Genomic DNA, 26,449 nt, shown 5'->3' on the forward strand with positions numbered 1-26,449 from the left:
CAGAATTTCCCCAGGAGTAAGTGTTTACCTAGAACACAACTGCTTCATATTTTCTTGGCATGTTTTGGGTTGAATCCAGTGTATGTCACCAATATAGAGAATAATTCAAATTCTTCAGTTATCCCTTTACCGCTTCATAAGGTGCTACGGAAGTGCACAGTATAGAAACCTAGGTAACGCCTGCTAGCCTGCCTTCCATTATCAACAGGGCTCATTTGAAAAAAAAAAACAGGAACTCCTTTTTCACCAAAGCTTCTGTGGAAAAATTGGTCCTTTTGGTCAAAATATTACAAAATTTCCACCAGCTTTTCGTTAACATGTTTACTAAAGCTAACTTGATTTAAACGTGTAAATCTGAATATGGCCTTTATTCACTCCTTTTTTTTTGGTCTAAATTGCAGATAAAACTCAGAGGAAACTTGCACAGATGCTGCTTTGGAGAACTCTTTCAGCCCAGGTTGCAGAGCTGAGCCTTGGTAAACCTGTCTCTATTACAGCACATTGCCATACATCTAAGTGCATAAGGTCAGTGGCCTTCAAGATCCACAGACCTTAAACAGGAATGCTTAGCATGTTTACCATAAGTTAAAATCTGTTCTTTATCTTCCTTTTCTAGCTTTCTAAGTTCATATTAATGGCTAATATGCAAGAATTCATTTTTAATATTTTAATTGATTTCTTTAATCAATTTCTGAACTTGTATTTATTAAATACTTAAACTCAGTATTACCTACTCAATGCCTTTTTAAAAAGAGTTAATGGAGAATAAATTGAGCCTTAAACAAGTGGTTACTTCTGTATATTACCTCGCATCAGTGCTTAATTCTATTTGCAAAGTTTTCTCCTACAATGTAGTTGGTCAATACTTTGAGACTTTTATGTTTACGTGTGACAGTGTCATGAAAAGATACTGAAGACACCTCTTATGCTGTATGGATGTAATATCCCTTTTCTCAGTCATATGGAGTTTGTGATCGTGTATTTGTAATAGGGATTATTTGAAATGGACTATCAAGCATCCAGCTAATGTGTTCTTACTTCACAATGCTGTGGGTTTTCAGACTTTTTATTAATGGTAATTGCAGTGTTGAAATGAAGTAGTATGTTTTTCCATTCTGTTAAGTTTCTAAATTTGCTAGTTTCTGATCTGCTTCAGTATGCTTTTGAAAAGGGATAATGTATCCTCCAAACTGGGTTGTATGCCTAACCAGAATTAGCTCAAGTTTACCCAGCACATTAAGTGACATCTAGTGGACCTCTGCACTTGTAAATCTAATGCAAATAAAATGATCTGACATTTTATAATTCCTAATTGTCTTTCTGAATAATATTTTAAAGCAATATTTGTTAACGTTTTTCTTGCACTGTCACAAATAGCTTTTTAGTTGTTTTTTTTGCCCCCCCATAAACAAGTTAGCGTTAGAGACAACGTTGGTGTAACAAGGGGAAAAGCACCAGGTTTCAGTGATACTAACTGCAAGTGTGCTTTAAACAGCCATTGCCTTCCATGTTGTTTACCTGATCAACATTTTGTCTGAATACTTGAAAATTTTAACAATAACACAGGTATTAAAGCAGAATGAAAATGTATAAAGAGCAGATGAAATCTTTGTTCAGTTTTATTAACAATTATTGCATACATGAGAGCTTTTTCTAGCGGTGGTTTAAAATGTGTAATTTGTTTTGCAGAAGTTTAATAACTGCAGCTCACCTACTGCACCAAAGTTCTAGGTTTTTAGGAGCCCAGCTTTAGTCATTTGAACACGCTTCTGATAAATATAAGTATACATTTTCCCTGTAATAGCTAAATAACTTTGACAAGGAAAGCTCCAGTAAAAGCAGTGACGGATATGCGAGGTGAAGCAATTTAAAATTCACTAAATGATGATGGCATTCAAACAAAACTGCAAATGAAGTCACCAGTATAGTATCTCCACTTTCATGCAGTTTATTGGGTTAATAGAACACAGGATCTTAAGATTTACAGTATTTAGCAGAAATTAAGATTTTATTGACTATGTTCTTAGTGTTGAATTTTAATTTCAATGAGAATAAATTCTCTAAGGTTTCTGCTTGGATATCAGAACACCTAACTTTGCTGTGTGGTTACTTAAAACACTTTTCCCTGTTTGTACAAACTTTTATAAACAGGCCGAGGCTAATATTTAGGTTTGCACTTTAATACCAGAATTAAACCAAACCCTGTATTCAAAGTAGATTTAAGTGGTGATTGTTGGTCTTTTAGTAGATATACCAAGTAATAGGAAATAAACATAAATAGTTACGATCTTAGTTTTCCATTGTCTAAGGGGAGAAAAGTTGGGTTGATATCAGTTGGTGGTTCTTTCCTATGGGTAGTTTATCAAACAAAAGTATTCATTTCATTGACCTCAGCAAAAAAAACTTGACTTGAACTAGCTTAGAGTGATAAGGATGAGAAAATGAGATAGAGATGGTTTCTTCAGCACACTTTGAAAAAAGGGACCAAAAGTTATTTTAGGCTTCCTCAATAGATTGCATGTGAAGTTGCTTATTAGAATAAGAAGCTAATAATAAATGCAATATATGTATTGTCTCTACTATGGCATCTGTTTAGGAGTTGTTCAAATCACTGCAGTAGGGCTCTACAAAGAAAATGTAACCTAACATCATATATCTAATGTACTGTATCTTTATCAGTGATAGGTGAAATCTGGAATAACAAGTGCAAAAATTGAACAATTACCTATAATGCTTTGTAAAAAGTTTTTCCGATAGATTTCATTCTTGTCATTTTGTAAGACAACCCTATGGTCCACCTGTTTGTAACTTTTTTAATAAAATAGATATCTGTATTACCAAACTGGGCTCACTGTTTGATTTTACAACTGGCTGTTCTGCAGGGCTGGATTAATGCAGAAGTGTTATTCTCATACTTGGGGTTCAAAATCTGTTCTTTTAGTGGTTTTAAAGTGTACTAATTATAGAGACTGCTCCAGCACCTTTGAATAGTCTGTCTATATTACTGACTGATGGGATGGCCTAAGGCAAGTGGCTTTGTCTTCCTATCTGCAAAATGTGGGTACATCGGCACCTTACAGGGGCCCAAGTAGATTGCTTGTCTGTAAGTGACTGAAGATGTAAAGCACTATGTATTTCTAGCGAGGAAGACTATTTTGGCTGACATAGAACTGGGTGGCAGGAGCTGTGGACTCTATTCCTTGTCTTTCACTGACTTACTATGATGGGGGGGGGGGGGAATATCACTTAAAGGGCCCCTGAAGGGCAGAAATCCTGTAAATGGGTATTACGCCATCCTCCCTCGCCCTTGGAAGAGATGGTGTGAGATTAAATGAATTGAAAGCAATTCAAGCTTCTCTGATTTAAAGCATTAAATTAAAGCAAACTTCTGGCGATGTACCATGTGTACACCTTAAGCAGAGCTCCCTTAGATAAGGAGCCTTACACAGTGTTAATCTTTCCTGATGCTTTGTTGAGTGGACCTGGCCAGGTGTCTGTCTTATCAGACTAAATCTAACTTGCTTTTTATGGCTCTCACACCCTGTGGGCTGTGTAAATATCTCAATGACTGCAAGTGGATTTGTCAAGGTTTTCAATCCATAGGGCCAATGGATGGCCGCTGCTGATGGTTACAAACTCTATAGTAGCATCACCTTAGCCATAGAATTACTGGAGCTCGTCCTCAGGAGCCGAGGGCGTCTTTACAATGTAGCCTCTCCACTCAGAAGCTTGGGTGATTCTCAAGAGGAGGTGGAAGAAGCCCAGCCTCCCCCATTTCACCCCAAAATACTGAGCACGCATCCCTGGTGAATAGAAGTCTTCTGGCTACTGAGCATCGTAGGACAACTGTTTGCAAGTAGCTAAAAGTTTTGTGATGGCATTGCCTCTGATAACGTTACATCTGTTGCTTTAAATCCAACACAGCTTTTCATCTGAATACATTAAAGCTTTAGGAACCCACAAACGCTTAGCATAGTGGTGGCTTCAACCTCAGGGACTTCTGTAGGCCATTCAAAATCACCCGGGATCCTGACCCTTATCTGCCCTAGGTAATATTGTCCCATCACCCTGTACTGCTAGAATTTTGTGTGGATAAGACTACAGTACTGTCTACCCTACATCTCCCGCTGCTCCCTGTTAGTGAGAGGGGAGGGGGTGTAGTGAGAGAAATGGAGAGAATTCACTTGAACCGTTCAGAACAATAAAGTCCCTTTATTGCATGGAGACCTGGCATAAACTGCACTGGAGAGAGAGCAAGTAGGACCACTGGTGCATTTATTTACAATGGTGCTCTCAGATGTGTATCAGTGACTAGCTGTTAGAATTAAATTCACCTCCCCAGAGGTGCACATCTTGGCTAATCCAGGCACACACAGCGTGTGTGTCTCAGCAGTACCTTCGTGGACAAGGGGAACAAAAATGGGCTATTCTGAAATGTAACAAATCAGTGTGTCTTATGCTACAGCTGAATTTGTTACAGGGAAGAAGTATGTCACTTTGTAGGCAGTGATGTTTCTAGTTTCTTGTAACGCTTTCTGCAGTCTCTTCTGACTAACAAACAAGCAGCTTTTTTACTCTTGGTGGCTGCTTCCTGTCTTATCAGATCGAAACTCAGCATGAGTAGACTTGTGGATGACACCAAACAGGAGGGGTAGCAAATGGATTGAACCAAAGGGGCGAGGAGAGATGGGAGTAGGCAGGGCTGCAGGCCATTAGGGGAAGCTAGGTATTAGTAAGTATAAAGGCCAACACGCACCAAGGGTATTTCTTCACTCCAATCTGACTCTTCCTTGGGTGCTGCCATGAATAGCCCCCTCCCTCCACATAGATGCACAAAACTGTCTCACTGGCATTTGGTGCGGCTTTAAACCCAGGCTAGCTTGCTGGCTAGGGGTATAGGCCAGAGCTGGTAACCCACTCAGCTTGCAGCGAGGATGCAGGCTGAGCGCTGAGAGTCCTCCCATGCCTTCCCACAATTCTACTCTGTGCACAGTAGGGCAGACAAGTTCTCTCACAATTCACTGGGAAAGCACCAGAGTGGCTCAGTTTACAGCAGTACAAAGAACCACAGGATATGTTCTCAGACGTCCTAGCGATGCGTGAGTGAGTGCAGCTCCCACGAGCTGAGGGCACAGGAAGTTGGGCAGGGCTTTTCAGTGTGGCTGCGAACACCACAGTGACATAGCTCAGAAGGAAGTTGACAAGAGATTGTAAATGGGTGATGTGTAACTCACCAGCGACAGCTGTGTTTAAAACAAGTGTGCTGTTACCTCTTCCCTACTAGTTTTTAAGGTAGCTAAACTTTAAAGCCCTAACTAAACAAAGTAGTGTACAGGGTCTCTCATACAGATTGGATAAAATGATAGCTGTGGTTTAAAACGTTGAGGGCTCTTATTGATTTATTCATGGTCACGTTACCACTGCTCAAAAGCCAGAATTGCCATTGTAGACTTTCTATTCAGCACTAGCAGAAGAGTGGCTCACACAAGCTTAACGGCAGGAGTCTCCTGTAGGAGGAGACTTGACTATTGCTGTACCAAAGCCCCGATTGTGGAATTCGCTCCCAGTGCTGAAGCAGAGCCTGACTGAAGTGAGGGGAGCTCTGTAGCACAGATAGCTCCCCACGCAGGATGGGGCCTTTGTGGCGATCCCGAGTGCAGCACCCCTCGGCAAATACAGAAGTAACTATTAAAAACAGCCCCTGAAGGAATGTAACAGTTACATGAGACGTGGAGAGCGGTGTGCTAAGTGTGAAGGAATCGGGTATAGATGTGCACCTTGGAAAACGAGGGGAATCTTTATGGCTTCCTTTGCTACTATGATAAATACTGAAGGACTGGGACTTATTTCTGATAAGGGAAGATTTAATGTCAGAAGACAAATGTATCCAATGTAAAAGGGAGTTGGGAGAGAATTGATAGGTCAGCAAGGACTATCTGTGCTGAGTTTTGGGGGATTACTGAAACAGGGCTTGTCAGAAGCAGTTTTTTTCATGTATCTGTTATTGTGGAATTGTTGCTGATTCACGTCTTGGCTGCATCCCTTGTTCCTGTAGCTTTATATTTGCATTTGAGAGCCAAGCAGGCAATAAAGCAAGAAGTGGGCTGCTGGGGCGGTTCCATGAATGGAGCTAGGAAGGACAGCTAGCCCTTTATACTAACTGAGAGGAAACTCATTAGCAGCATCTTAAAAGGGTTGTGATCAGAAAAAAGTGTGTATTAAAAAAAATGGCACCTTGCAGATAGGAGCCTGCTGTAGTGACAAAAGGGTGGGTGTCTCGTTCTTCACACCACACAAATAATGTAAAGAAACCACCTGGACACAGCCAGGTCCATATAAATGCGTATACCAAGCACAACCAAACAAGCCAGGCCTTGCTACATACACATTGCTGCTCTGGCTGATTTCTGGCAGCCTCTAACACAGAGAGTAAGTAGAATGAGTGCCCCTAGAGGGCTCACAATAGGCCTTCCTATCCTATTCCTATACACTGCACAAAAGTAAGTTCATACTGATTTATTTTTGAATTCCAGTTAGCACTGCCCTGCCCATGGAGCTGGGGGAGAGTTCCAACCTGCTCAGGATTGCTTACCGACTTCCATCTCAGAGGCAACATTCTGCCTGCAGTTCCAGCTTCAGCTCCATTGATGGCAGCACTGAGCTGGTAAAATCTTAACGGGGGGGGTCGGGGTGAGGATGCAGTTGCCAAAACGCCTCCATCCTGAGTTTCTTATGCTAGGTGGTGGCTAAGGGGAAGGGGAGGGGAAAAAAGGGTCTTTTTACATGAAAATGGAGTCAATTTGGCATGAAGCCAAGGAGAGAGCGCTTTCACCCCTATGGTGTTCTCCTTCAGCGTTCCCTTTCAGAGCAGGACTTCGCTTCAAATTCCTTTATGAAGACGAAAGCTAGAGATGGCTCTGGGTTAATGGCGGAGAAGAAATGATAGTGTCTGACGATGTGCTGCAGAAACACAAAGCAATATTAATTTTCAGACTATTGTTGCTATTTATTGTTGCCTCTTGGGGGCGGGGCAGAATCTAAGTTAATTTAAAATACTTAAGAGCAGTGACCATCGAAAATGGCACATACATTTTTCTATATCACCCGTCAGTGTAGTATCGAAGGACAAGAAGAGCTGCTTCATCCAAGAGCCCGAATTAAATTTTGGAGCGTATCCTCTCAAACCTCCCAATTATTCATGTCTTACTGCCCCCTCTGCCTGAAGAGGGAGAAAGCTCAGTGCTCCCTCTTTAAACATGTGAGACTTTGATTACCTTGTACAAGGACCAATCTGAGGACTGCACTGGGTTTCCTACCCCACAGAGAGACCAGTTTTCCTGTGGAACAGGATGTCGATCCGGGTTCTCTTTGCTCCAGCCCTTCACCCCAGAAGGAATGACTTTGCCCAGGCCTTAGGTTTCCTTTGAGCTCTACACTGGGACTTGACAGAGTGACGGATGGCCTGAAATATGACAGACTTTTTCTCTTTAGCAAAACACTGTGGCCAGAGGGGTCTGATCCGCCATACCACAGGCATACAAAGCAGCAGGATTTCCTTGCCTCGCTGCCATTGGGACTCACTCAACCAGAGCTGTTCATCCTGAGCCAAGGGGGAAGCCACATCATCATGAAAATGTGCAAGGCAGCTCCTTAGGAAGCCGTCCTTTCCTTTGGGGTTCCCTCCATTCACCAAGCACGACAGACTCGATGTGGTGGCTTCCTCAGAATCAGCCTTTGGCCTTAGGATCCATAATGCGGATGTTCAGAAAAGGTTTCCCTATGGCTTCCTTAATCCCCTTTCATTAAATGATCACTGCTGATTATAGTCCAGGCATCTCTGTTGCTGGCAGTGCATGGCTAGAAAAGGAGATATTGTTTTACCTGTAAATGGGATTTCTGAGATGCTGATAAAGAACTGTGGGCACCATCCCTGGTGTGCTTTGAAATCTGTATATGTTTCTAACAAGTGTCTGGCTTGTTTTTGCCTTGGGACAAAATAGTGGATGTTTCCATGCCTGATTCACAGTGGACCCTGGAGAGGAAATCAGTCCTACATCTTTGACAAGTCAGTCTTCCTGCCAATTCCCATCAGACTGGAAAGCCTTCGTGTCCATATCGTCTCTGAGCCGCATTGTGGAGTTATCCAGATTACAGGTAGGTTCACAATGTGTCCGCTTTTATTTCTAGTTTAGGGAGATGTGAGTTCAGGACTGTTACCAGGAACCGTAAATACTCGAAACAAAACAAAGGGCGCTCTTACAAGAAACGTATTACTTGAGTTGCAGAACAGACTGGTTGCAACCACACCTCCATGGCTCAAAGTGGCTGGGTGCCAGGAGAAACCCACATGTTTGGGAGCATCAAAGCTCCTTTGACCGGACATGGATGAGGAGCTATTTTCTTGTTTTGCTCAATATCTCAACTGGTCTGTTTGAGTGAAATATACACTAGCTTCAGTTCTTCCCTTTTCACAGTTTTCCTTTGGTAGGTGCAGCACTACCAGGCACTCCATTGGTGGGAAATCACTTTGGATAATAGCAGGAGCCCATGCTATTATTTGGGACCTTGGAAGCAATTCCTATGACCTTCGTATTTGTTCACAGCAAATGGCATTTATTCTGTGCTCAGTTATATGGCGAATATTAATCCTGGCCTCTCTTCGTCAATGTGCACAATCAGTTTCTGGTAAGTAGATAAAAGCAGACAATACTCAATGCATGCGAGATTGTATTATAATCGCACCTTGCAGTGTTCAGACCTACAAACTAAATCAGCCCCTCACTGATTGTTGAGCACAACTTCCACAAGATGGCGCCGTTTTAAAGCAAAAGTCTCATTTCCTCCTAGTGGTTTTGCTGGATGTGTTTTCTCAGAATGTTTCTTGTGTTCTGTACCCGACCATCAGTGTTTTGGGCAGCAAAGTTGCTTTACACTGGAAAAGCAAAAGCCTAATTCTAAGACAGTTTAGAATAATTTTATGTTTTAGGATTGAGGTTGCATAGCGTGCTCTTTGGTATCCTATCCAGACCAGATCCACTGTGTGCCATTTATAATAGGAATTATCTCCATCCTCTTCAAACAGGTTTGATCTTCTGGCTATCAGCTCCTTAAGAGCCATGTACTGTCCTCTCTGTGTCAGCAATTCCAGCTGCTATCACTAGGCATCGTGTGCAGGAGTCAAGGACGGTACGTGGCCCCAAAGGATTCCCTGACTTGTTACAACAGCCAAATTGTCATGAAAATTAAACAGCCAACGCTCAAAATCCACTTCCCCCATCAGGATGGTGAGAATGAGATTTTACTTGGGTCTCAGAGACAAGTGACCCTGCTGAATTGAATTTCACACGCTGTGTTAGAGTCAAATGAGTGAGTGGAAAGGTCCATTCTGAATTGACTTGTCATTTCTCTCGTGCTTAAAACAAAGAAACACCTATTTTGCACAGCGCCATGGTCTGAAACTTAAATGGTGGCAGGCTTCTCTTCACGATATCAGATAGCTTATATATCTGTATATGCGACTCCCAGTCAGGCTCACTCTGCCGGTTTTGTCTGGGAACCAATAGACGGGATCAGGCCCAGTGAAGTCAGTGGGGCTTGCACAGAATTTGTACCCGTGCTTACCTCGCACTGTTGATTGCTGCCTGCTGGTGCCTATGATCATTATCAACCTGTAGCATCATAGCCATACCATCATCAGCAATGGCACCCCGCTGCCAGATTGCCAGGCAGTTTTCATCCTGCTTTTTTTTGATTTAACAACCAAAATTTTAAAAAAATGTTTAAATGGGACTTTCTGCCAGCTTCCAGACAAACACTAGCCCTCGTGTATCAAACAGTCCCCTTAAACCTGCATTGATTTACGCAAGCGTGGCAATAAAGTAAGTTTCATGTGATGAAATAAATAAGTTACGGTGACCTCAGGATGACCAGGTATGATTTCAAACAGCAAAGTTGGTGGCCGGATCAGACACCGAAGCCCAGATCTTCAAAGGCATTCAGGGGCCCAATTCCCATTGAAATACCTTTGAGGATGTGGGCCCGCATGTGTGACCTTCTCAGGTAGGAATGGGGCAGGCTTGGCACGGAAATACTCAGAGATAATCTCATCTAATCCCCAAACTAAGTACAGATTGGATGCACCTGAAAGTAATGCAGAGGAGAATGAATGGGAAACAAGGCCCTGACAGCACAGAGCCAAAACAATAACTAAATTTCAGTGTCCCCAACAGGATAGCATGAATAATGTTGTTGTTAAGCTATGGCACAGGTATGTAGTGTAGCTTAGTTAATGTTTGTGAAGCCTGTGGAGAGCCTCGGATGCAAAATGCTGTAGAAGTGCGTAGCATTATTGATGATTATATTAAGTGAGCAGGTTCTGAGACAGGATTCTTTAAGGAATAACACCTGGTCAGTCCATAGCAATTGGAGAAAATATTACCAAATAAAGTACAACATCAGAGCAGCCTGGAGTATGACACCACCACCAGGTAATATTAATTGATGGACGCATGAAAACAGGGTGGATTGGTTTAAATAAGCAAATTAAATAATGATTTAAATCACCAAGTGGAAAACCTCAATTGAAATAATTCATTTTAATTAGGGCTGTCGATTAATCGCAGTTAACTCATGTAATGAACCCAAAAAATTAGTCACGATTTAAAAAAATGAATCCCATGATTAATCGCAGTTTTAATCGCAGTAGAATACCAACTGAAATTTATTAAATATTTTTGGATGTTTTTCTACATTTTCAAATATATTGATTTCTATTACAACATAGAATACACAGTGTACAGTGCTCACTTCATATTATTATTTTTATTGTAAATATTTGCACTGTAAAAATTATAAAACAGTATTTTTCAATTCACCTCATACAAGTACTGTAGTGCAATCTCTTTATCGTGAAAATGCAACTTACAAATGTAAATTTTTTTTTTACCCGCATTCTGCCATATATTTCATGTTATAGCAGTCTCGGGTGATTGACCCAGCCCATGTTGTTTGTTTTAAGACCATTTTCACTGCAGACTTGACAAAATGCAAATAAGGTACCAGTGTGAGATTTCTAAAGAAAGCTACAGCACTCGACCCAAGGTTTAAAAATCTGAAGTGCCTTCCAAAATCTGAGAGGGATGGGGTGTGGAGCATGCTTCTAGATGTCTTAAAAGAGCAACACTCCGATGCGGAAACTATAGACTCCGAACCACCAAAAAAGAATATCGGCCTTCTACTGGTGGTATCTGACTCAGATGATGAAAATGAACATGACGATCCACACTGCTGTGGATCGTTATTGAGCAGAACCCGTCATCAGCATGGACGCATGTCCACTGGAATGGTGGTTGAAGCATGAAGGGACATATGAATCTTTAGCACATCTGGCACATAAATATCTTGCAATGCCGGCTACAACAGTGCCATACAAATGCCTGTTCTCACTTTTAGGTGACACTGTAAACAAGAAGCAGGCAGCATTATCTCCTGCAAATGTAAACAAACTTAATCGTCTGAGCGATTGGCTGAACAAGACGTAGGACCGAGTGGACTTGTAGGTTCTAAAGTTTTACGTTGTTTTATTTTTGAATGCAGTTATTTTTGTACTTAATTCTGTATTTGTAAATTCAACTTTCATGATAAAAGAGCTTGCACTACAGTACTTGTATCAGGTGAATTGAAAAATACGATTTCTCTTGTTTTTTACAGTGCAAATATTTGTAATCAAAAATAAATATAAAGTGAGCTCTTTACACTTTGTATTCTGTGTTGTAATTGAAATCAATATATATGAAAATGTAGAAAACATCCAAAAATATTTAAATAAATGGTATTCTATTATTGTTTAACAGCACGATTAATTGCGATTAATTTTTTTAATCGCTCGATAGCCCTAATTTTAATCAACTTTTCTATTTGTACTTCAGGTATTTTTTTTAAAAAAGGTACATGCTCCTTGGCTGATATAAGCATGAAAATGTTGATTTGGAATGAAATAGAGCTTTTACACTACATTGGATACATGTTTTTGCTACCTAGGAAGGTTCACTGTAACTCTATATATTTCTTTAAGAAAATATATAACTTTATATATTCAGATCCTTATTAATTGTACATTTTAGGATGTTAGAAAATAGTGAATGATATATTGCTTATTTACTAGATAATTAACTTTTTGCTCATGATTTGTGTCAAGTTGCATTGGGATGGTAACTGGAATTTAATTGAGCAAAAAACAGCAGATACAATTTATTTTTATTAAACAAAACAACCCTAACTGTTTTGGATACTGAACTTCTCCTATCCTAACATTTCACATTTATAGCTAAACAGTTTAGTAAATAGAGGGATTTGCTGTAGTCCGTGAATTAAACTGAGTATTTCAGGTCAGCCTAGGAAAATTTTCATATATGTCTAATTGTGAAATCTTAAATTCCTACTCACCTAAGTTTCTTGAAAAATGAAACAACAGTCTCCTCAGTTACTTAGGCTGCCCTTCAGACTTTTAAAAGTAGGAGATCTCGTTCTCTCTCCTCGTTTTTATTCACAAACTGGAAGAGAGAGACAAGTTTTCCTCTTTTTCAACTCCCAATCGATCTCTCAACTTTGAATGAATTGTCCAAATGAAGTAAATATTCCTTCTGTGCCTGCAGAAGAGGCTACCGCTGTCTGAAGCTGGGTCAGCACTTCAGCGGCCTCTGGTTCCGGGCGCTTAGCTAGCGACTCCCCCAGGTTCAGTGGTCTGACTCGCCTTAAAACAGCGTCAGCAAACACGCACTGCTCCAGTGGCACCTTCCGCCCTGAAAGGTGTTATGGGTGGCATGAGTGGCTGGTGATTATTAGACGCCCAGGTCACAGCAGCATCTTCTCCAGCAGCTAGGCATCTACCCTGGTACTTTGCTTGATCCAGCCGCCTCTTTCCTGCCTGCAGGTTAACTGTGGTGTTGGGTACTTCTGTTGTCAAGGCCCCTTGAAGTTCTTTCCAAATGTCAGCGGCGTCAGCCACACAGCAGCAATCTCCCCGCGGTTTGTCCAGGGCTCTGGAAGCTGGTTTCGGCGTATTCAGCGTGTCTGCCACATGGCTCTCTCCTCCAGTCTTGGCTTCTGTGGCTGTGGTCATTCCATCTATTTGGTCCCAATTTTCGTCACAGTGGGCCAGCTCTGAACTCACAGCTCAGAACAGTCAACCACTGAATTCCACTGTACGTCCTGGGGGAGAATCAGTCTGGCTCCGCCTCCTCTCTTTGGCGAGGCTGAAGCAGAGTGGTTCTCCTGTAAGGATTTTGCAATTTCAGCACGTTGTTTTTTATTCCTGGAGTTGTACTTGAGTCTTCGGCTAAAAGATGCATCAAATGAGCACTAGACCCATATGTTACAAGTTTTATGTTCCTTTCATTGTCATCTTGTAGATTTCATCTCATCTTTGCTACATTTGCGGCATTGTCTGTGACAAAATGACACATCTGACACTTGTATTTTTGCTCACAGTTTGCTACAGCTTTTGCTGCTACTTTTAAGTACTCTGCTGTATGGGCATTTCCTGGTGTATCAGTTGTTTCTGTATGACAAAACCCCCACCTTCTGTTGTCACACCAGCACTTATTGCTGGGTCATTGTGTACATTGCTCCACCCTTTAAGACTCAGACTAACGAATTTCCCAGCAATGTTTTTTGCACACTGCTCATTTTCCTTCTTATACCTTCTTATACCTTCTTATACCATATATATGCATCCATCAACTTTGCACTGCCGGGTGGACAGTAGCCTGGTCATAACGATTGAACCTGTCAATGAAATGTTGTTCTGAACAAGGTGAAAGGGAGAATTTGTTGCATACATGAACTGAAGAGCCTTTTCATCGATGGAATCTGCCTGGGATGGAACTTGGCCTGGAATCTGCCTGGTTACAAACTCAGCCATGGTTTGATTGGATGATGATGAAAGTTTTATTTTATTTATTCCTTTTTTTTGGATACAGGTAATTTACTGTCTGACATGTTTAGTGGCAGCACTGCTGATTGTTGCAGGTGATGGACATTCACAACCTCTTATGTCTAAGCTGGGCACTGAAACAGAATCGTAAAAATAAGTCACTCTCACTCCCTGAGCATTACTCTGCGCTGCTTTAAAAAATGGGATTGTAAATGGAAGATTCCTCCCATTGCAGCTGTTTGTACCACTGTTTCAATGATGTAATTTATTCTAAACCCAGTTCTACAGGGAAAATAATTAACAAATCATAACGATGATCAAAATCTATTTAAACCCTTATTTCTAGCAATATACTAAAGAGCTTGAAAAAGAAATTTTTAAATGTTAAAATTCGTAAATGCCTGATACAATTTTACTTTTAAACAGGATGTCTTCACCTAGGATGTTCGATTGTATTGAGCAATAAAAAATAATTCCAGAAGTAACAGTAAATATTCCCACAAAACTAATCAACAAACTAACATACCAGTAATATTTTGAACACTAACATTTTGAAATTCATAAGTAATCCACCAAAAACAAAAATTCTGACCATAATCTAAGTTATCACCTACTAGCTTAGTAAGGACATGGTAGGCAGTCCATAAGATTAGTGCAAAAATAAGTTTACTAACCAGTTGATCCAGGTTGTTCAGACATGTTCACGTCATCATCTTCGAAGTCATTGCCATCTGAGGAGCATTTTCCATAATGCTGTTTCGTTCTGACAACCAGGCCTTACACCTCCTAGTCGCACCGTTTACATTTGGCACCTATTCCTTTTTCACCCAGAAGTACCGGAATTTCTTGAAAATATTTCCAGAGAGGGTCTCTTTATGACCTGCAGACACGGCAGGTTTTTTCTCCAGTTGCCAGGTGATGAAATCAACACTAGAAGCTGCACAGAGCTCAGGTAGGGAGAAGCTATAAAACAGGTGTATGAGACCACCCAGGTGGGCTCATGGGATGATCCTAATGAGAGACATGCTGGTGTCTTCTTGTGCCTAGTAGCACGTTCCCTGGGTTCCCCACAGGATCAAGCCCTTAATATGGTACATGATCTGTAGAGCCATATTTATAAAGGTTGACCTCCAAAGTTAGATGTGTTCCCCCTGATTCTTTCTCTATATGGAAAAGCAGCCTTTAACTGAGGTTTTGACAGAGGCTCATGGGTACAGCATACTTTTTAAAAAAAAAATTTGTAAGAGATTATAAGAAATTTAGGTCTTGGTGTATTTTGTATTACATTCAGATATTTAAACAGTTTTATTTTTAAAAAGACAAACTTACTACAATTTAAAGAACAATTAAAAAAAAACCTTTTTTCCCCAAAAAACAAAAAACGTCGATTTTTGTCCACCTTGCATGAAAAATATGTTTACCATCTGTACCCAAAGAAGGAGGTGCGGTCTCATTGAAAACAATACACGGCACTTCTGTACAGCCCTCTTCAGACAGAGATCTGAAAGTGCTTTGTAAAGAAGGTGGGTAAGACTTTACAGGTGGAGAAACTGAGGCACAGAGAAGTTAAGTGACTTGCCCAAGCTCAAACAGTGAGTTAGAGGCAGACCCAGGAACACAACGATTGTCTCTGGTCCATTCCCCTACTCGTGTGTTCTCTACAGTCAGGGATCCGTTGTAGAGCAGGGGCAGGGCGAGTGGCTAAAAGAACTTTTTCAGGACGGAAACAGCGCATGGCTGGAAGGATGTGTCTTTGGCAGAGGTAGAGCAGTGTATAAATCAGACCCATAGATAATCTCATGAGTCTGCTGCCAAACAGACTGGGCTTTGCATCCAGCTGAACCTGTGAGCCTCCTCCCAACAACAAGCAAAACCCGCCCTTTGCTTCCAGTTTCAATTGTAGGGTTCTGGCCTTCAGGTCTCGGAGGGAAAATGAAACTGAAACTTCTGTGCTGCTTCCCCCTTGCAAAATTAGTTTTAAAATAGTTACAAAACATCTAACGCAGCTACACAATAAACAAGCATACAAAGGGCAGACGCCCAGGCAGCGGTTAGTGACGAGCTGGCATGAGGAGCAGGGGTGCGCGCTATTTATACTACTACCAAGAAGCGCCAGCAAAGTGCTTTTGTGCTGAACTTTGGCACTTGGATGTGCTGCGAAGGAGCTGAGGAGAACGGGATTATAATATTGCCTGGTCAAGCTCCCTTTTCCGGGACGACTCCTTTCGGATCTGGGAGTGAGTGGGTCAGGAGATGGGTAGTTTTGCCAACCCAAAAGAAAGGCCCATTGATTGGCGTGTAGCGGGAACGGCTCTGGGGGGAGGACAGCTGAACTGAGTAGTTTGTTTGCCAGCTATCTGGCAGGCGGATGTTCAGGAGACTCTCCAGTCACGTAACGTGGGTGACTCAGCTATTCGTCAGAGGCACTGGATGCCGGCCAGATGTCCTGTGCTGCTCCTGTCACTGCTTCTGGGAGGATATTGGGGGAAGAAAGAACTGTGCGAGTCCAAACCCCAAATGGAAATCCCCTTTGGAAATAACATGGGGGCAGAGCCAGAGGTGCCCCATGCTGCTGCTGCAGTGGAATTAGCAGCGGGGTGCAGGGGCACCAGGAGTGGGGACCCAGGCCTGCCTGCTGAGCTGGAAATCTGACCTGGCTGCTCCTCCATCATGGTGGAGGGGCAGCCGGGAGGAATTTGAGTGGTGCTGTGACCCGTGCGCCGACTTGGCCCCCCTTCTTTGCAGCCCCAGCCCCTGGCAAGAAGCAGAGCAGGGCGCACTGGGAACCCCAGCCTTCGGGAGGGTGGGAGGACTGGATCTGGTTCTTGGTGCTTCCTGGGGAAGTGGGGAGACAGGAGGAGGATGGGGTCATCTCCCCGCCCTGCGCCCAGATTCCCCCTGTTGCCAGCATCGCAGTTGTGTCGCTTCTGGCTGCCATTGGTTTAATGGCTGCGCAGGGGACTCTGCTTCCCTTGCTGCTGAGGAGCCCAGCCCTCACTCGCCCACACTCCAGCCGTTACTCAGTCCCTCGACCCTGCGGCCTCCGGTGAGTAACCAGCAGACAGGGCTGGCCTACCCATGGTGAGTCAGGGGCAGGGTCAGACTCCAGGATTCCTGACTCTTCGCTCCAGCCAGCAGAAGAGAACTGAAAAGCAATTCACACTGAAAGCCAAGAGAGAGGTGGGACTGAAATTGGATTCTCCTCCGCCTCCTCTGTGAGTGGTCCAAGCAAAGGGTCTTCTCTGCGGTCACCCCCTTCTCCTCAGTGGCCAGCACTCAGCCTGCCTTAGGGCCCTCAGTAACTTCCATTCCCAGGCCAGACCTGGCTCTCTGGTGCTCCCGCTACAACCTGCTGCCACCCCGCTGGCCCCCCTCCCCACCAGCGTCCATGCTCTACCTGGGCTTTTGTTACAAGTTCATCGGACTCTGAATCGTTCCCAGTCTGCCAGCATCACCTTCAGCCTGCTCCATCTTTCCACGCGCACTGCAAGCCTGAGGGAATGACAAGCTGACCTGGCTGCCACAGCTCCTATGGATGTCTGACATTACATGGCTGCCCCCCCCGCCCCATTGTTCTCAGCACTGGAGGGCTGCTCCCGCCTGTGCGTATCAATACTTAATCGTTTGTGTGTTTAAAAATGCAGCTGCCCCACGGAGGAAAGCTGCAGTCCGAGTGGGCTAAGCCAAGTCTAGCGACTTATACACCACACCCTCTGCTAGCGACCCGAACGTCCTGAATCATGAGCCAAGGCAACCGCATTCATTTTGGCCGTGGCAGCACATTTGTTCTACGTCAGTGGAGTTTTGCCTTGAATGTATTTGTACGTAAATCCCAGTGCAGACCACACCAGAGCATGCAGCAGATCCTTCTTCCTTGTCTTGGCCAACAGATGAGTTTTGCTGTCTGGCTGGGAAGGGGAGTGATTCAGAAATTGGATTGACTTGTACCTGCTCACACTCTGCTCCATTCAGTGGCTGGTTGAACTATGGGGTTTCTATCCCTCTTCATCTGACACTTTAACCCCTCACTCCCTGAGCTTATCTACCTGTCTCCTCTCACATCACTGACTGTCTGGAGTCATATAATGGCCAGATCCTGAAGTCAGCGAGAGCTGAGAGTACTTGACACCATGCAGGGTCCCAAGAAGTGGGTTCTGTTCCCAGCTCCACCATGCCAGTCAGCATTCCTTTGGTAAGAATCGAAGGGCTCATGAGGCTGTACTGCTTTGGGTCAGGACTGGGGGCATTGCTGTGGGAGTGAGAAGCAGCTATGAAATATATAATGTACAATGACAGGTTTCAGAGTAACAGCCATGTTAGTCTGTATTCGCAAAAAGAAAAGGAGTACTTGTGGCACCTTAGAGACTAACCAATTTATTTGAGCATGAGCTTTCGTGAGCTACAGCTCACTTCATCAGATGTATACCGTGGAAACTGCAGCAGACTTTATATACACACAGAGAATATGAAACAATACCTCCTCCCACCCCACTGTCCTGCTGGTAATAGCTTATCTAAAGTGATCATCAGGTGGGCCATTTCCAGCACAAATCCTACCCCCCCCCCCAGATGTTCTGGTTTAACTTGGATTTAAACTTGGAGAGTGGTCAGTTTAGATGAGCTATTACCAGCAGGAGATGAGTTTGTGTGTGTATGGGGGTGGGAGGGATGTGAGAAAACCTGGATTTATGCAGGAAATAGCCCGACTTGATTATGTAAAGAGTTGTCACTTTGGATGGGCTAGCACCAGCAGGAGAGTGAATTTGTGTGGGGGGGTGGAGGGTGAGAAAACCTGGATTTGTGCTGGAAATGGCCCACCTGATGATCACTTTAAATAAGCTATTACCAGCAGGACAGTGGGGTGGGAGGAGGTATTGTTTCATGATCTCTGTGTGTATATAAAGTCTGCTGCAGTTTCCACGGTAAACATCTGATGAAGTGAGCTGTAGCTCACGAAAGCTCATGGTCAAATAAATTGGTTAGTCTCTAAGGTGCTACAAGTACTCCTTTTCATAATATACAATGTGTTAGTACAATCCCACTGTTAGTAGCTATGCAGCATCCTGACGAGTTTCCCTGAACTTAGCACCTTCCTGCTATGGTGCAAGGAGAGATACAGCAGAACATTGTTAGCAGTGTTACAGAAATGTGACATGAAACCAGACAAAATCGTTTTCCATTGTGAACAGTGGGTTTTAAAGAATAGCTTGTAAGGACTGGACACAGCAAGTTACCTTGTTACAACCTGAATAAAGCTAGTTATTTATATGAACCACTTGGCTGAATCCTAGAATACCCGATTCAGGACTCATCACATGGAACAGAACCAATGGCCCTGATACCTGGCAGTGGCTTACGCTGGATTCTACAGAGGAAGATGAAAAACCCAGAAAGCATCTTGGTAGGGTTGTTATGATGAACTACTGTTGTTGTTATTTCCAGAGCAATGTATGGGTAGGAGGCACTTTGCAACGGGATCAAGAATAATACCAAGAATGTAACACCCAGTTCTTACCGATAGTCTCTTTCCCTTCGTCGGCGACACTTGCTTTATCTATTTATTTGTATGACAGTAGCTCTGTGATGTCCCAGCTGAGCCTGGGCACTCCCTGCGCTGGATGATGCACACACATCATGAGAGAGAGGTCCGGCATTCAGAAGAGCTTTCAGACTAAATGGACAATGGGGGGAGAGGACACAGGTCCAAAGAGGCGAAATGCCTTGCCCAAGGTTACCTAGCAGGTCAGTGGCAGAGCCAGGTCTCCTCAGTCCCAGTCCAATGCTCTCTCCTCCCGCCATGCCTAGGGGTCCCTCCCATTGCCGACAGGACCATGAGGGTTTTCCCATGGCAACTCTCAGGGCCTCACGGCACATATGCTGCATTGGTGCTAGCAAGGTGGCTGGAGGGAACGGTTTCCTTTGGGTGCCATCCCTCTCCCGTTTGGCTGATGTTCATTCCTCCGCAAGTGGCAAGACAGTGAATTAGTCTAGCTGCCTTCACAACTGACCCCACATTCACGCCATCAGTGATTCAGCAAGGCGCAGTATGGGGAATATTAGTCATGGGACTTGTCCCAAATGGCCATGAAAGCCAGGACCCCCTGTAATCATGCCCATACCTCTCGGATCACGACGACTTACTTGTTCATCATCATCTAGTGGGATTGCACCACTGTTGCTTTAAAGCCAAAGAACGCTTATGGGTTGTAAAGATTTTTCTTCCTGCTGCAAGCAAGTGCAATGTTGCTCCCTGGTGCTTACAGGTATAAATGGGAAAAATGCCCTGGAGTGAGGGGACACGCTGGCAAGTGTCTGGGGGAGTCAGCTCTGAGGCCTGAAATGTTAATATTAACCGTTTCACAGCTGATCATTGTAGCCGAAGCAGCTGGCTGCTATTTGTGGGGGGGCGGCTCCTGAATCCTGGAGCCAGGTTATCTCACAGAACTGTGATCCTCAACTAATCTTTAAGGAAAGTGCAAGTTAGAAACAAAACCCCAGAACAAGGATGTTTCATGGTTTTTTAATTCCACTGTGAGCATTTCTCAAGGCTCCAGTGAGAGATATTCTTCTGTCTGGCAGCTTCATACAAATCTGTTCAGAAGATATTGTCTTATCCCTCTGCTTTGTTCACAGAAACAGCAAGAATGAGTCTGATTCCATACAGGCTACAGGGCTAGTTTTTTAGGCTGGTATTTAAAAATTTAAGAATTGGGTTTGAATAAAGAATGAAGTTATTACCACCAACAACTAATATGAGCAGTATAGATCTTCTTCTGACTTTACTACATGAAATTTGGATGATTTTAGCCATTGCATTTCTCAAACAATTAATGAAAAATCTCTGCTTTTGCCAGACCCATTCTTGGTTGCATCAGTTTAAATTCTGAGTGGCTCCATTGAAACCGGTCCCTTGGATGTTTTCAATAATAATATAACGTTAATTTACAGAAAGTAATTACAGGTTGCTATTTAGAAGAGGCGGCTGTCAGGATCTCTGCTTACTGCATTTGTATTTCTTCCTAGGCATTACATTCCTTTGCTTCCAGACCTCCCTCCAAAGAGAAGTCTGCATCTGTGCAACAATGCCTGCTGCCTCCTCCATCCAGCTGAGAGTGAAATTGCGTGTGAAAGAGGAGTCAGGGCGCCCCGTCTGGCACACGGCGCAGATTACCAAGACTCCTGCACTGGCTGGCAGCTCAGCTGCGTGCTCGAGGATGCTGCATCTGAAAGTCCAGTTCTTGGATGACTCCCAGAAGATCTTTGTAGTGGATGTAAGTGGCTGTCATATTATGGTTTTGTTCTAATTACTGAAGTCATTGCTGCACCAAAGGATTGCACAACCCTCAGATGGTCTGTGATAGCTTCTCGTTTTCAGCTTTGGGAAAAGGAGCGTGTAGCCTTGTCCTCCTCGTATGTTTCAGCGCTTACGTGCGCAAGCTGCCCACTGTCATTTGCATCCCGTTTTTAAAAAGTGGGGGAGATGGGTTGGACTCATCCGGTGTCATCAGTTTAAATCAGCCAGGATGGGGTGCATTTTTGACAGTCTGTCTTCGTTTGTCTGGATGCCAACATTAAGCCTCAACCAGGAAGAAAAGTCTGGGTCCAGGACAAACATAACATATTTTACCAAATTGCTCCTGGGGGGAAAGCTCTGTATGCTTGTCTTCATGGAGACAAGGCTGATGAGAAAAAAGAATGGAGATCAGAAGCAAAGAAAATCATTGACTCATATTTACTCTATAACAGTACCTGGAAAAAACTAGAGTTATTAACTATTCACAATTAATAAATATTAACCTTGAATATTAACCTGTAAAATCTGCACTAAAATATTAGCCTTTAATTTCTACATTGTTACAGCTTTGTATGTAGCTAAATGCAAAGTGATATTACTGTTTACATCTCTTTTTAGGAGTGATTGAGAATATACTGTAGATTAACATGCTAAGGTCACATTCAAATAACATTTAACCAAATCTATTTCAGTACATAGTTCTCTCTCCCCAGGGACCATGTTATTTTATATAAAGTTATTCAAATGATAATGCATTTCCTAGGAAATATTTTATAACATAGCCTGTAGGTTAGTTTCTTTGCAATTGCATTTCTGAATACAGTAATTCCGGACTCTGAATAAGTAGGAAGATTTTTTTTTTTTAACTTTTATTGAGTTACATGAATGGAGCAGAGGTATGGAGTCAGCTTGCAAATGAGGTGTTTTTAAACCTGCTGAGTTTTTCCCTGACTAGATCGGTGTGTGTAGGGTGAGGGTTCAGTGAATGCTGCTAATACCATAGTGCTGCAGTTTGTCCATCTCTGTGTTCTTCTTTGCACAAGACATTTATGGCACGATCGCCCGGCATGACACGTTATTGCAGAAAATAGCCTCCATTAGAGCAACTGCTAGTCATTTCCTGTTTTTTTCCTACATGGAGCTGTATTGGAAACCCCTTTTAGGCATTTGCTGCATTTGCGGTTACGATAAATGAGGAGCTGAATTAGTGACTTCTCCAGAATAAAAAGACCGCTCTAGGCTAAGGTTTGAACAGATATTTCAAGCAACTCAAACGTGACTCTTCCTAAACCCTTACTGACTTTGGAAAGCTCTCTCAAATGTAGAGTGCTTTAGTGTAATGGGAGGAAGAAATACAAAAGAGACCAAATGCAAGGGCCTGGTTTCCCACTGTCTGGTACCTTGGGTAATCATTTGCACCTGTCCCACATGGACATAAATACCATTGGTGGGACTGGACAGGTTGGATCTGATGTTCCATACACTCACTTTGCAGCAGAGTAAATAGCTACACAAGGGTGCCAGCTGGTGGAGAATTGTCTCTCTTTTTGGAAAATTGAGACCTTAAACAGCTAGGGCAAATGTTTCTGCTGCTAGCAAACCCCTCCAACCCAGCGCAGCTAGCATTTACTTCAAGCTCAGGAGAAACTTTCAAAATGCTGCATTGTCTCATTTCAGAGGAGCACATGCAACAGAATCAGGGTTAGCAGCCAGGTTTGACACCCAGGTTTGTCCTTTATCAGAGGTGAAGGAAGCAGTGTCTGAATCTGCAAACCAGGGGATACCACGTTTTACCTCCTACCAGCATTCTTGTAGGGCTCGTTGGTTTCCTTCTAGCAGCAAAATCCCCTGGGGGTGAAGAGATCCTGTGGATGTGGAGTGGCTCCTCCCTCCCCCCCCCGCCCCAAACCCAGAAGCAGCAAGGCAGATGTGGGGGGGGGGGTTCTGTGACACTCCCATCCAGAACATCAGAGCAGGTGTCCCTTTGCAGACCCTCCAGCAAGCCTTTTCCCTTCTATCTCCAGGGAAGCTGTGAGGCCATTGGCTTCCCCCCAGGGTTATGCAATGTGAGCCCCACCAGTTACTGCTGCAGTGGGGGAGCCCCCACCAGCGTTAGCCTCCAATGCTTTCTGCTGCGGCATTTTGCCGCTTGTGTAAGGGGAACAGTCTGCATCTGCTGGCTGCGTCCTCGGTCCAGTTCCTGCTTGCTCTGAGGGCCTCGCTCTGACCCTAGGTGATGAGGGAAGCCGCAGGGCTCCTCTGAATGCTCTCTTCCATGCATGCTCTTCTTCCCATCTGACAGCAGAGCAGAGCCCAGAGCCCATGGAAACTGGCAATGAAGGAGGCCTGACCCTATTCATTTCCCCAGGGGCAGGCACAGGGCCGAGCTCAGTGCTTTCCCCAGAGATGAGGTGCCCACCGTTCCCTGAAGGACGACTTCATGTTCTAACGGATGGCACCGTTCCGAAACGTCTAGCCATATTCCACTTCATTTCATCCCACTGCCCATAGTTCTCCCCCGGTTGCGTCGCCCGAAATTCCCGTTTTCCCATCCTGGAGTCCGTATTCTTCACGTGCTTGCAAAGAGCTCGACCCCTCCTCCACTGTTCTGAATATGAATTCTTCCCTCTCCTCACTGGTCAGTCCCACCGGCTCCTTAGACATTTGTGTTGCTCTCCTGTGAACCCCTCCTTGTCCAGGTGCCCAGAACGGAGCGCTGCCGTCCCCGGGGAAGGTTCCCCAGCGCCATGCAAAGAAGGGGCTGTCACCTTTCTGCTCCAGTGCTGTGTATGGTTCTGTTTTGCTGCGTGCTGCCAGAGCCAGCCAGTCCCTTTGCGTGTTGGTTGGCTGGTTTGGCTGTCACAGACTGTCGGTCTGTCCTGGCAGCGCTGCTTTCCAAGTATCATCCTTGGCTTGTTGCTCCCTAGACACATGCCTTTCCGTTTGGTTAGATTAGGCTGGCGTTGTCTGTCCTGGTTTCTAATCTCTCTCAGCCCCTCTCTACCGGTTTTCTGCCCTGCCTGAAGTTCACAGTACCTCCCAGGTTGGGAGCCTCTGAGACCGTAATGAACGTGCCACCTATTCTATCGTCCCCGCCATCCCTAATTTTGTTAGGCTCCTTAATGGTGATCAGTGTCGGTAAAATCTTCCTTAGGGAAGATTGCTAAGCCAGTGAACACTGCACTTCTGTTCCAATCCGTTCTGAGAGCCTAGTTCCGGCCCTGAGACCCAGTGGGGAGCTGAGACACGTGGCTCCCAAGTGGCGGGGGAGAGAGATGAGCTTGCAGGGTGCCAGCAGTGGAGCGTGCTCAGCTTTGTTGCTTTCTGCTCCGCACAAAGGCTGAACGTTTGCAGAACTTGCTTCTTTGCAAGTATAATTTGCTACAGGGCAAGATTTGTCTGAAAACCAGCAAACCTAATTGCCAGGCAGAGCCAGCAAAGGGCACAAATTTGATTACATCCTCCTGTCCTTTATCATGAGGCAAGGCAGGAATGTACTGCAAGGGATTTAATAGAGCTGACTGCCCTCCATTTGTGAGTAGATTCACATGCATGTGGACAAGGGGGATCCAGTGTATTTGGATTTGCAGAAAGTCTTTGACAAGGTCCCTCACCAAAGGCTCTTAAGCAAAGTAAGCAGTCGTGGGATAAGAGGGAAGGTCCTCTCATGGATTGGTAACTGGTTAAAAGATAGGAAACAAAGAGTAGGAATAAGGGGTCAGTTTTCAGAATGGAGAGAGGTAAATAGTGGTGTCCCCCAGGAGTCTGTACTGGGACAAGTGCTGTTCAACCTATTCATAAATGATCTGGAAAAGGGGGTAAACAGTGAAGTGGCAAAATTTGCAGATGATACAAAATTACTCAAAATAATTAAGTCCTAAGGAGACTGTGAAGAGCTACAAAGGGATTGCACAAAACTGGGTAGCTGGGCAACAAAATGGCAGATGAAATTCAGTGTTGATAAATGCAAAATAATGGACATTGGAAAACATAATCCCAGTTATACACACAAAAAGATGAGGTCTAAATTAGCTGTTACCACTCAAGAAAGAGATCTTGGAGTCATTGTAGATAGGTCTCTGAAAACATCCACTCAATGTGCAGTAGCAGCCAAAAAAGCAAACAGAATGCTAGGACCCATTAGGAAAAGGACAGATGATAATATAAAGCCACTATATAAATCCATGATATGCCCACACCTTGAATACTGCATGCAGTTCTTGTCACCTCATCTAAAAAAGATACATTAGAAATAGAAAAGGTACAGAGAAAGGCAACAAAATGATTAGGGGTATGGAACAGCTTCTGTATGAGGAGAGGAAAGACTGGAACTGTTCAGCTTGGAAAAGAGACGACTAAGGGATGATAGGATAGGGGTCTGTAAAATAATGACTGGCATGGAGAAAGTGAACAGAGGAGGCAACCTAGTGACAGAGGATGTGGAAAAAGCGAATGTACTCAATGCTTTTTTTGCCTCTGTCTTCACGAACAAGGTCAGCTCCCAGACTGCTGCACTGGGCATCACAGCATGGGGAGGAGGCGATCAGCCCTCTGTGGAGAAAGAAGTGCTTCGGGACTATTTAGAAAAGCTGGACGAGCACAAGTCCATGGGGCCAGATGCGCTGCATCCGAGAGTGCTGAAGGAGTTGGCGGATGCGATTGCAGAGCCATAGGCCATTATCTTTGAAAACTCATGGCGATCGGGGGAGGTCCCGGACGACTGGAAAAAGGCTAATGTAGTGCCCATCTTTAAAAAAGGGAAGAAGGAGGCTCCGTGGAACTACAGGCCAGTCAGCCTCACCTCAGTCCCTGGAAAAATCATGGAGCAGGTGCTCAAGGAATCAATTCTGAAGCACTTAGAGGAAAGGAAAGTGATCAGGAACAGTCAGCATGGATTCACCAAGGGCAAGTCATGCCTGACTAATCTATTTGCCTTCTATGACGAGATAACTGGTTCTGTGGTTGAGGGGAAAGCAGTGGACGTGTTGTTCCTTGACTTTAGCAAAGCTTTTGACACTGTCTCCTACAGTATTCTTGCCAGCAAGTTAAAGAAGTATGGGCTGGATGAATGGACTATAAGGTGGATAGAAAGCTGGCTAGATTGTCGGGCTCAACGGGTAGCGATTAATGGCTCCATGTCTAGTTGGCAGCTGGTATCAAGTGGAGTGCCCCAAGAGTCGGTCCTGGGGCCGGTTTTGTTCAATATCTTCATAAATGACCTG

General features: G+C 44.0%; 2 protein-coding genes and 1 long non-coding RNA gene across 7 annotated transcripts in view; 2 read left to right on the forward strand and 1 right to left on the reverse strand.

Moving 5' to 3' along the window:
* Positions 1-2,842, forward strand: part of RAP2C (RAP2C, member of RAS oncogene family) — a 13,022-nt gene extending 10,180 nt beyond the window's left edge. Inside the window, exon 3 of the mRNA XM_048863267.2 lies at positions 402-2,842. The gene's annotated coding sequence lies outside the window, so the exon portion shown is untranslated. The remainder of the gene's footprint in view (positions 1-401) is intronic.
* LOC125642251 (uncharacterized) overlaps positions 1-13,551 on the reverse strand; it is a 20,332-nt gene extending 6,781 nt beyond the window's left edge. The window contains exon 1 of the long non-coding RNA XR_007358341.2: positions 12,445-13,551. This is a non-coding gene — a long non-coding RNA (uncharacterized LOC125642251). The remainder of the gene's footprint in view (positions 1-12,444) is intronic.
* The window catches only part of FRMD7 (FERM domain containing 7), a 46,102-nt gene continuing 25,861 nt past the window's right edge, over positions 6,209-26,449 (forward strand). For 2 of the 5 annotated variants that reach the window (XM_075132588.1, XM_048863249.2), the window contains exons 1-3: positions 6,210-6,664; positions 8,001-8,154; positions 20,957-21,204. In XM_075132588.1, the coding sequence (XP_074988689.1) occupies positions 6,551-6,664; positions 8,001-8,154; positions 20,957-21,204 (516 nt within the window). In that variant the 5' untranslated portion in view covers positions 6,210-6,550. Of the gene's footprint in view, positions 6,665-8,000; positions 8,155-8,591; positions 8,686-20,181; positions 20,197-20,956; positions 21,205-26,449 lie in introns of those variants that run through there. The other 3 variants (XM_075132589.1, XM_075132590.1, XM_048863248.2) reach the window with 3 other exon arrangements.

Source organism: Caretta caretta, chromosome 9 (genome assembly GCF_965140235.1).
Source record: "Caretta caretta isolate rCarCar2 chromosome 9, rCarCar1.hap1, whole genome shotgun sequence".
NCBI classification, from domain to species: Eukaryota; Metazoa; Chordata; order Testudines; family Cheloniidae; genus Caretta; species Caretta caretta.